The following is a 12,414-nucleotide window of genomic DNA, read 5'->3' on the forward strand; positions in this document are numbered from 1 at the left end:
CACTTTTCCCTGATCTAAATAAACGATCACGACGGCGGATGCAGGACATTCAAGAGGCTCCGTTAAGAGCTCCGGATTTTGGACGATAATCTGGAGTCGGTAAACAATAGCAACAAAACATATCACTTTTGGAAATTGGGACTAGGATGCACTGGCGATGAACGTTTTGCAAAATTTTGGTGAACGAACATCTATCCCTTATCGTTGACTGATGTTAGAAGAGACAAGTCGGTTTTGTCGACAGAAAATGTAATGAGAGTGCCATGATTTGTGAAGAGGTGATAAGTGACGACGAGGATTTATTATGAATATCTCCTGTATTAAATAAACAACCGGAGTGGATACATTTATAAGATCCAATTTAATTTCGCGGGCATGATTTTGTCAATCGCGATTGACGCAGTCTAAATATTCCAAGACAATCTCATAAGAATAAAGATTTTAAATCTACATGCACATTTTTTTAAATCTCATATTTTCTCTCAGTTTTAGCATTATTGAAACTGATTAATCCCTCTTCAAGCGGTGCGTGATGTTATTCGAGATGCACTTTACGGTGAAGAACATGTGTGCTAAAAAGTTTCGTCGCGCGATCATCAAACTGTAGTGCATCTACAGAATCATTCGCGGGATCCTTAATCGGCGAGAGGGTGGTCCAGCTCGAAGCAATCTCTGCGAAGAGTCCTGCGTGTACGAGTTCCCGACGATGGATTCTCAGCAGCTGGTTGACACGGCTTCTCAAAACAGTCAGGACATAGTCTTACCAAAACCGACCAGCAGCACCCCGAGACACAGCATCGATGCGATACTCGGATTGGCCAATCATAAAAGAAGTCATCAGGAGATGGAGGACACAAATCGCGATGCGCAAGAAAATACTGGTACCACAATTTTACTATTGCTATATTACTAATGCTTAATATCATTCCTCAGCGACATTATTCTTATTCTTTCTCTTAGATACGATTTTAGTTTATAATGACACTCATTACAAAATTTTAAAATTTATTTCTTTTCTGCCTAATATATAAAAATAATATATAATCACCTTTTCTAATATATATCCTACTAACATTAATATAGTAAAATGGCATTAAATATTTATTATATTAAAACATTAATATTGACTAAAATAATCCTTGAAACTTGCCAAAATCTCAGACAAAATACTATCATAAACATCGTAAACATACGTGTCATGTACGTCGTAAATATGTATTTTGTAAACATATATATATATTATATTTTCGAATCGCTCAGCTATTGTAACAAAAAAAGACGCAATGTTTTTCTTCGGACTGACAACACATGTTCGTCTATCTCGAGTGTCGTGCTTTTCAGTCAATCGTCCGGAGTTTATTAAACGACAAAGAAGTAAATTTCGTGTTGTTCTTTAAAGCAGCGTGTTTCTTTCTTAAGTTTATCTCTACGTTTAACTGTCAAAATTCTGAACAAACAAACGCGACGTGAATTTGCAAAAGATCTCATCGTTTTCTCATGCCGTCGGATTGATCAACGCAGAAATAACGTCCTACGCAGAATTTCCTTCTCCGTTCTAAGGTAACATACGCAAAGCGCATTAATTTTCAAATTATAAAATACTCATGCTAACCTTTTGAAACTCGTTAATGATACAATTTCGATCATTCCATCCCCAATTACTTTTTTTCACGTCTATCTATCTACAGTTCATTAGTCGTGTCATTAATCACTCCTATCGCGCTCCGGTGTTAGATATTTATTACTCAAATTTTATAAGTCATTTATCAATCACTAGATATCAGTTTTTAGTTTTTTCTTTTTTCAAATTATACAAATTTTCGATTTTAAATTGCTCGATTTTGTGCGCACTTACAAAAATCAACAAAATAACTCCGATCGCATTTAGATAGAAATTCTCGTGATATCATTGCCCCAAAACGAAAAATCAATGGCGCGTTAATAGTCTTGACGGGAGAATGAACCGCATTTTGACCGACGGCCGCGTGTAGTTTTCCACGGAGACCGATCATTTTTTTCGTATTTATGGGTTAATTCGATTAGCAGACTAAACCATTTCACTGTCCGTCCGTTGAATCTTGCATCCTGCCGGACAGGCACGATCAAGCGTCGCGAATTAGCTTTGCCATCCTGTCTGACAGTTGCGTTACGGGCAATAATGCAATTTGATCGAATTTCGATTAATTATCGTTGCAGTTGTGCGAGCTCAGTTCCGAGGACAAGATTTAGGAAGAACAAATAATAGTAAACGCAACAAAATAATAGAAAGTTAAAGAATAACTGATGTTGAAATAAATTCACATAAGACAATAATTATTTAATAATAAAAATAATAGCTATTATTAATTTATCGTAAATTGATGTAAATATATATCATCATTAAAAAATTATTAATTATATTATTAATTTTTATAATTGTATAATTACATTGTTTTATTTGTCTATCTTCGCGCTCGTACAATAATTCATACATGAAAGGTTTTCCATTACAAAATAATTGTTTTATTTTTAACTTAAATTTTCTATATATTTGGATTTTTAACAGAAATCGTGATATAAAAATACATAAATTATTTAAATTAAAAAATAAAATTATAATATGGCACTTATTGTTAGATATACCCTTTATGATTAGAAAATGTTATGGACTTGTGAAATAATGCGTTAATGATATAGATAAATACCTATTATTTTAGATAATAATCGTGTTTGTTGCGTAATTTTCTACTAATGAGATCAATATTTATTGCTACCTTTTTCACTTTCGTAAACTATTGATGCGTTCTATTATTTAAATCATGTATATGGCAAATGATAGATATTTATTCTAACATCATATCATAGTATAACCGTTATTTTATTTCTATTACGTCAAAATAATTGGAATCAATACTTCGTTACATCCATGATTCATACATCGATGATTAAACGTTTGATGCACTAAACGTTTCCGAAGCCAGCTGGCCGCACATGATATTAATTATCGCAATCAATGATTAGTACATATTTAAATGCAATAAAATTTAGATATATTTCATCCAATACTAAAATATTGAAGATGAGAAAGGGAAAAACAAAATCTTTTATTAAGTAATTCAATTAAAGATTGGGACCTAATTGAAACAACAAACATTTATCTCTCTAAACTAGAACGGGACAATTATCTTTTGACGACATGTTTTGATAAAAATTCCAGATGACACGATATACTCAAAGTGAAATAGAATCAATACCAACATCAATCCGAACGTCACACGTACTTTGGAATATAATTAGAAATTCTAATTTTATATTCCATTAGCTATCGTTTCATTAAAGTCCGCGTAAAAGGTCTCGGATAATATATTATCTAATATATTGTCTAATCATTCCAAGGATAGGCGTTGACGTTAGTTTCCCGCGCGGAAGCGGATCGCACACCTGCCGCACGTGCGGCTCCGCGTGATCACGGGGGTGCTCTCGGCATGCCAAGGGCCTCCTCCGTCTTGCAACATTAGCGTTTAATTGGAAAATCGTTAGTATCTCGCGACGGATCTCGTACGCTGAATTAGACGAACGATAGCGCTAGCGATCGAAACCGATCCGGCCGGGCCGATTATATACGTACACGTAGGAAACGTACATATATCCGATAATTCCTGTTTCGAGACACTCTCGTCTCTACGCGGCTCGCCTACGCTGCCCGCGAACTGTCGTTCGTGTCATTCTGAAAATCGGCGCGGGGCGAGAGCGCGAGTTATCGACGCAACACTTTCGGCGAAAGGGTCGGAATCGACAAAACAATTTTGTGCCGGCGCTGCCATTATTGGTGGATACGAACGGGGAAAAAAATGGGCAAACAGTTATATATCGAATATCATTTTTATAAGCGATATAAATTAACATTGACAAAGTGCTCACATTTTTTTTTTTTTATCTCCGCGATGAAGAGCAAACGTGGTCGACAGACGAATATTATCGCGATGCCTATCATAATTTTTAATAATGTGTCGTATTTTCTCTCGTGTTAATAATAATTTTTATAATAATCTGCATAGATAATTACAATTTTTATTCAGTGATAATTAAGTATTATTTATTAATAGTAAAACTAATTTTAAATCAAATACACACGTATATACATATGCGTATAACATAATTTAATATTGCTCGATATGTAAATTATCAACTATTAATGTTTCAATAAATGTAGCTCGTGCGCAATTTTGATTAATTCTTAATTCTACAAAATATAATGAAACTAAATATCACCGTGCAGCGTCAGTGTATAAAAGACAACATATATTTTTATTTAGGTAAGAATTTTTATTAAATATTCCTACATCAAAACGATGCTTAATCTTGTTGATGATAAAAACGATAAAAGAAGTCACACGCATCAACTTGAAAAAGTAAATTTGTAAAGTCGTTCTTATCTGATTTCGAACTATAACAAACCTGAATAGGCCTGTCAAGTCTAATATGTTCGACGTAGGATTAATCGTCGGCGTTTATTCTCAAGGATTTACGCTGATCGTTTTTCGTGAAAACTATGGAGTGAGTCTCGACAGGGGAAGGGGAGGACCAACCGCGAGAGAAATGTACCAAGAGAAAGACGGAGGCTGCTTAGTCAGGACCCAATCTTGTCCTGCTAATCGAATTATCATTAATTATGATACCGTGCGCGCGCGCGCGCGCGAGAAAGGAGTAAGAAGGTAAAAGACGAAAGGCCGCCACTAATAAGTATGAAAAAGAGAGAGAGAGAGAGAGAAAAAGATAGAAAAAAAATGGGGAAGGAGAGATAGGTGGAAGCGGCTTTAAGTCGCTTCTTAAGAGGTGAATTGACGTGCCTACTAATGGATCGTGCCTGCCTCGTCCTCTGTCCTTGTCTCTCCCTCATCATCTTTCCCCTTCTCTTTTTCTTTCTCTACCACTCTTAACACGAGGCTAACAGGTCTGTTATCCTCGGCGAGAATCGGTTGTCTACCGTGCGGTCGCGATTGATCGAAATTAACTCGCTGGAATAACGATTGCGTTGTCGCGACGTGTGCGCGAGCGCGATACGCGTTATTTGTACACGTGTCACCGTGTGTTACATTATGATTTTAGTATTTAGTATTTGTCAGATTCTTGTTTTAGCTTCTGGATTCTTAAAATAAAGTCATATCACTTTAAATATAAATGAACAAGACGTTTAGATAAACGAGTTTGATTGTATCTTTATTTGTTGAGCGTAATACGATTCGTCATATTATTCTTAATCCGGTATATACATTTTACAATCAATTTTTTCACATTTACTTTACTGTAAATATAATATAACTTGGACACATAAATATATATACATATATGTAATATTTAAAAAGATATGTATAATGTAATAATAATTTTTATAGGAGTGAGATAACGCAAATTTTATTTAAAAAAAAAATTGGAATTAATCTTTTGATAATTATAAAGTTTTATTATAAGATAATAATTTTTTTTGTATTTTGATAATTTTAAGTGTGAATGAAATAAAATAAGAGAACAAAAATAAAAATTAAAAGAATCAATAAAATAAATTTTTAAAAATTTATTTTTATTGTTTATTTCTCTGCATAGCTATTATTTTTAAAAGAAAAGTGAATATGTAACAGAAAATTTTTACGTCACACTGACTACATTTGTTAAATTAAATATTACTCTGTCACGGAAGTTATTTTCTTCTTATTCGAACAGCTCACTGTTCGCAAATAATTCTCTGCTTTTATGTATAATTTGTCTAATCATTAATATAAATTGCAGCACATATACAGTATTGGAAGAAAATATTGCAGCTTGCGCTTTCCAACCGATGGAAAGGATAAAAAGTATAAGATGAATAATGGTAGAATAAGCCAATTAAACGATGCATTAGTCGAACAAATGTGAAATCGCTTTCAGTGCGCAAAGTCAATCCCGCGACGTGATACGAACAGTGATGTTAACACACTTGGTATTAATTCTTCGTTGTATTACGTTGAGTTTCCCACCAATATCTATCTAATTCCTTTTAACGCCGTGCTAATGTCATTAACTTTCCGCTTCGTAATTTCATCATCTGCCTCGCAAGTTTCACAATTATTCTGTCTAAATCAATTCCCGATATCAAGTCATCTTCCTCGAGTCGTAATTAATCGACTGATAATATCTATGGTAATTACGATAAATTATCGCGACAAATTATTCGCGATATCTCGAACTTGTATGTGTATCTTATTCGTATGTGTTATCTATCTTCATAAACAATAATATTCGTGCAGCAAAATTGATTTAGCTAAAAAGGTTTGATCTATCATTCTCTCTCTCTCTCTCTCTCTCTCTCTCTTATTCAATAAAAAAAATTAACACAAAATATATATATATATATATATATATATATATATATATATATGTATGTATATATAATGTATTATATTTGAAGTCAAAAAGTTAAATAACTTCTTCATAAAATAAAGTATGATTGCAAAACTGTTAGCGACAAAAGTATCAATTATTTCATCAAATGAGATAAATTATGCCCGCAAATGCACTCGCCGAAATACTTTATCAAAACGATTATTTCACGAATAAATATTTCGTTATTTTACTTACTCTCCGTTGGAAAAAAAATCGTATTTCCGTCTGCGACATGACTCGCGTTATCACAATTTCATTATTTATCGCGCGTGTGTATGTGTATTATACCGTTCCAAGTGATTCGAGATTGAGGAAATATTTACGACTTAGCTTTTACACCGCTAAATTGACGCTAATCTGATCGCGGACTCTGATATATGATCTACCTACATTTATCAACTTAAAATGCAACATCTACATTTTGCAGTCAGCATATCCGCAATGCAAATCAATATCTATATTAATTTACAACGTTATACGCTAATTTGACGTATATTCGTGTAACATATATTTTTTGAATTTGTCATTTTCTCTTACTTTGAGATTGAAAAGGTCTAAAAAAGCGAAGAACGCAATTTTTTTCTTTTAATTTTATTCTTTATTTTAAATAAATATTGACTGCCTTTCACTCGAAGACTTTTCTAAGTTCAAATTTTTTGTAGCATTTTAAACGAGAAAATTCGCAGAATTAATTTATACCTAAAATCTCTAACAATAAATATCTTGATGCACTATCGGTAATGTCTATATCATGAGAATCTATACCACGACTTTCTTACGGAAACGTAACATAAGGGCGTCGCGAGTCGCGTCGCGTCGGGCCAGAGCGCCGCACGTAAAAGCGCTTTGTTAGGGGGAGCAATTTTGATCGCGTGACAACACGCGGGTGCGCAACCAGGCTTGGAGGGGCATCGACGATTACATGTAATTTTATACCCCCTGTTTATTGCTGGTACCTCCGTCGTTTTTCGGCTGCAACCATTTCACACTTACGATTCGATCGCAAATACATGTAGAAACGAATATATTGAAAAAACAATCACTCATATTTCTATTGTACTCCCTCAACTTTGCGACAATTAAATGAAAAATTTTGAACTATTTTATTTTTTTAAAAATCATTATTGAAGATATCAAATATCTGGCAAGAAGTAAGTAGGCACAAATTTCTTTAATATAACAAATGCAGATAATCATTAAATCAGAAAATAGCGAATAAGAATGATTAATATATGATAACGAAAATTATCACAAGTACCGACATTCTTTCTTAGAAGAATGATTTTTACAATAAAGAATGTGCCACTAAATAGATTATAATGTTTTATTTACATATTCGAATCAATTGTTTCCATTGTAAATATTAGATCTCCTCGACAATTTTTACAATAAGTGTCGCGAGATTGATCGATCCAATCGAGATTTCAGCTTCGCTGCGCGAAGAAACGTCAAATTCTTTTTCTCTTTTCGTTCGAACGGACGAGACGAGAACGCGCGGACTCGTACATCGCTGCCATTCCGCACCGATTTAACCAGATTACCGTTGGATCAAAGCTTGCGAGAGTGGTAATTGGCGCATAGGTGTCGCCGATCAATCGTACACCGGGCATCGTGGAATCTATTTTACTGCGCTCGAAGTGCCTCGTGATCGATAGTCGACTACGCCGAGACGGAAATCTGCATATATAGATGCAGATATATAGGGAATATGTGTACCACATCGTACAAGACGGACAGGGAGGAAAGCGAGAGACATGAACACGAGCAAGGATAAGAGAGCGAGAGAGAGAGAGAGAGAGAGAAATGCAGATGGATATATACATATATACATAGGCATGGAGGAAGTAGAGAGACGCTCGCGGTGCAGTATTGGCGTAATTTGTGCAGCGATTAGCAATCGGTACGTCATTACCACGATTAATATTGACGCCTGGATAATTCAGGACGTACGCGCGCGTATGTGTGCGAGCCGTCAGTCACTTTACCGATCTGTGCGTGCGTGCATGCACACGTGCGAATATCACACGCGTACAGGTCTTTCTGACTGGCTCGCATAAAGCAGACACGCATATGTACGCACGCATACACGCGCGTACGTCACGGCGCGATGTCGGCAGAGATATCCCAATAAAGCCCGCGCACGCCACCGAACAATTAAATTATTAACTAGTAACGATAACGAGGGGCTGCCGCGTTGATTACTATTATAACGAAGGCACCATCAAGAATCATGTATTCATAAATCGTGCGAAAGAAACGTAAACAAAATAAATGTATCCCATGTCTCAACGCGCGTATATTAGGCTGGAAAGGTCGGCTGCGTGAATTTTAGTGTAATTGCCAAATGTCAACTCCGCCGGGAATTACCAGGGCGACACGTGCCGTGAAATATCGAAAAACCAGCGTCCGTCGAGTAGATAGTCATCGACGGTTGTAGCCGCGCGAATAGACGTAGATATGACAAGATTGTCTGATGCTGAGAATTAATTGGAAGCAGTGAGAGATTTAGAAAATAATATGCAAGGATTCAAAGAAATACATTTTTGGCAGGAAATAAAATTTAATCACGATATAAAGAAGTCTTTATTCTTCATTTTGAAATAGAAAGAAATTATTTTAAGGATAACATTTTTTCATCAAATTTCGAAAATTGGATACACCAATTGTATGTATTCTTTTCTGCCACATATTATTTCGAAAATGTTAAATTGATTTTTACAAAGGGTTCATCCTTACATATTTTTTAACATCTTCTCGACTGTCCGATGGATGCGTACGTTGACTCGTTTAGACGGAAATTTTATCCTCGCGACAAGAACCCGATGACAGCTTAAGAACCTTACTGCGAGCTTTGTTGAGACATGCGCTCGTCGTCGTTCTGACGATATAATTCGATACCGGTACGCGAATAATCGACGAATCCGATATCCATCTTGCCAGGCAAAGATTAAGCGCGAGCGCTCTCCCGTTCTTTCGCTTCCTCGTAAACAGCCTACTGGATGTCTGTGTGAGCGTGTTGCAACAACGAGGAGAAAAAAATCGTTTCAATTAACAACCTTACAAAGTAATTTACTCATACGCTGTGTTTTATTAACGCGATTATCGTTACTAGATCAGCATCGGTCATCCTGAAATTTAATTTATTACAGACTTAAGAGGGAGAGTTTTAATGTAACGACTCGTCGAGGAGGAAAGATAACCCGTTTACATTCGCTTGCGTCGATAAAGAAAAACCTCACCTGGAAATATCGATCAGAAACCAGTTCGCTAATTTACGCTCTCTCTCTCTCTCTCTCTCTTCTTCTCCCCATCTCTCTTTCTCTCTCGCTTTATTAATCCCCCGTCAATTAACTGGACTAACAACTCCCGATGATCCGTGTTCTTCCCGTGTGCTTTAAATAAATTAAATTTGCTGGGAAGTATTGGCCGGCGTTAAGTACTACCGTTTCTCTAACGCGATAATAAAAACACTCGTCCGCCGTGTCTCGAGCGAGCAAAGGAGCGCACCGTCTCGCGGGCGGAGACACCTCTCGAGGATCGATACGTGCGTCGGATTAAAGAGCGCGACAGGTGACAGTGGCTTTTACGAAGAAATTTCCGTGGAAACTTTGTGCCGCGCAAAGTGGCCATTGCGTTTCGTTCCGGAGATAAAAACTGAAAGAGTCGGGACGGGAGAGAGCGGGGAGGAAAGAGAAAGCGAGAAAAAGAGATAGAGTGAGAGAGAGTGAGGGGGAAGGGAAGAGAAAAGAAGGAACGACACCGGTGATGGTCCACGAGAAGACAAATTCTGTAATCCTCTTTGGTCGGCGAGCTAAGCCCTCTATGTGACGGCACATACCTTTCCTCTTTCTCTTATTTCCCCTCCTGTTCTCCTGTCTTTCCTCGTCTCATCCCCGTCTCCCTCCTACGCCCGATCAAGGAAATTAGATTCCGAATCGACAGCCGTGCTTAAGTACAAACGACGGCGTGGTATATCCTGCATCGAATATCGAGCAATATCCATGAAGAAATCTTCCGTTCCTCTTGTAAGAAATTCTCTATATCGTGCTCTTGAGAAACATTTATATTTCGCAAAGAAATTCTCCATAAATTTGTAATTGAAATGCAATTGCATAGAAAATTGACATAATTCAATAAATAAAAAAATATATTTTTCTTTGTAATAAAAATAACTTATAATATAAAAATTGCTTTTTGTATGTTTAAGTTTGAGAATTTTAATAATCTTAAAAAATAACACGCTAAAAATAAAACAAATTTAAGTATTGTAATTTACGCTGAAATAGAATTATCATATCACCATCACAGTTAAACGTTAGACATGCATTAGCATCGCGGATAAAACGATTCTGATTACATCACTTTTGCTCAGGCTAGCTAATTAAAATAGCACGGATCGAAATACTAATCATTTTGGGCATCTAGTCTTTGATTATGAATACCGCGCTGGACATATCAATATTGAACAAGAAATTCAATTAAATACGCGGCGAACTCTAATATCCATATTCCACGCGTCGTATCGCCGAGTTTACAAAATCATTGCGCGTCTATCCTCCTTCATCCCTGATATCGTTGATCTCCTGCAATTTTCGCGTCGCCTATCAATTTTCACATCATTCACTCTGCTTCATAAACGATTGTTAACCTTCCGTGATTACAAAATTGAGGATGAGCGATGACGAGAAACGTATCTCGATATTCTAACTATATAACGACGTTACGAAGGAATTTCTAGGAAAATTGTTGTCCCGAGATTAGTTAACTAATGGATAAACTGATAAGCACTCGGAAAAATTGTCATTGCGAAATAATATTGAATTACGAATGTCTAAAAAAAAAAATCGCGAAGATTCATCGATTTTATGTATCCATCTTGATACTTGATTGACGGTTGACCGGCTTCTCGTTTTATACACCAAAGTGCGATTCTTCTTTAACAAATGCCAACGGGACGTTAATTAATTTGGTCGGCATTCGGGGATATCATCGTTTCGCGACTGATACGAAAGCTCGTATATTTGTTGGAATCAATTCGTTTACCTCTAATTCATCATTCGCGACATTTGCTCGCAAATATATTAAACGCGCGCTTTGGGATATATGCGGTTTATATTACAAACACATGGAAACGAACTGAACCACCAGTCTAGCCGCTTTTAATAAGCACGTAACAATGCATAACTCTTGATATTATTGATATGATGATTTTTTTCAAGTTCTATTTCGCACAATGACGTCAAAAAATTTTAGTATACACGAATATCTATGATTTATTTGTCCAGATGTCAATATTCCGTTGCATCGTAAACGAAATATTGTCTGTCAAAATTAGAATGCTTTAGAATATATTCCGATTGCGAAATATGCACATGTGCATATGGCTTATTCATCTGACGGATAATAATTTATATTCTAATACTTTTAGTGAAAAACATATACACTTCATATGAGATGTAAGCTTTAAAAAACAATATGCTGTGATATTCAATGATAATAATAGTTATCTATATTAACACAAATTATCTAAAAAGATTTAATTATATCAAAATGTTTATGACATAACTCTTACAAGCCCTGATGGCTTTTAACATATGTTTACTTTAAATAATACAAGCAATAAGACAACGTAAGAGAGATTATTTAGCCTTTTTAGCTCCGTTTTATATCTTACTTATAGACACATAAATCTGCATGTGCTATCATTCTCCCGGGAATGAGGCTCGACGCATTAACTCGCCGCTAACGCGTTCTTCAATCGACGCCTTAACTCGATTAAGCCGCCTAGAAGAATCAAAGGGGTCCCCACGGCGTTTTGAAATTTATCAGCGATCAGTGTTGGCCCATTAGAGTCGGTGGCCGACTTGAGGATCACGAATCTTTCTCTCTCTCTCTCTCTCTCTCTTTCTTTTTCTCTCTCCTTTTCCTCGCCCTGTGTGCATCGTCCATTATACTATCTGGTCGTGTCAATCTCTTAAGTAGCTAGAACCGACTAGGACTCTGCATCCGCGCGAT

General features: G+C 36.1%; 1 protein-coding gene across 2 annotated transcripts in view; it reads left to right on the forward strand.

Annotated features, from left to right (window-relative positions):
• Window positions 1–366: 366 nt before the first annotated feature.
• The window catches only part of LOC126857865 (retinal homeobox protein Rx1-like), a 43,429-nt gene continuing 31,381 nt past the window's right edge, over window positions 367–12,414 (forward strand). For both annotated transcript variants that reach the window (XM_050607710.1, XM_050607711.1), the window contains exon 1: window positions 367–881. In XM_050607710.1, the coding sequence (XP_050463667.1) occupies window positions 707–881 (175 nt within the window). In that variant the 5' untranslated portion in view covers window positions 367–706. The remainder of the gene's footprint in view (window positions 882–12,414) is intronic.

The sequence above is a fragment of the Cataglyphis hispanica genome, chromosome 23 (assembly GCF_021464435.1).
Source record: "Cataglyphis hispanica isolate Lineage 1 chromosome 23, ULB_Chis1_1.0, whole genome shotgun sequence".
In the NCBI taxonomy this organism is placed as follows: Eukaryota; Metazoa; Arthropoda; class Insecta; order Hymenoptera; family Formicidae; genus Cataglyphis; species Cataglyphis hispanica.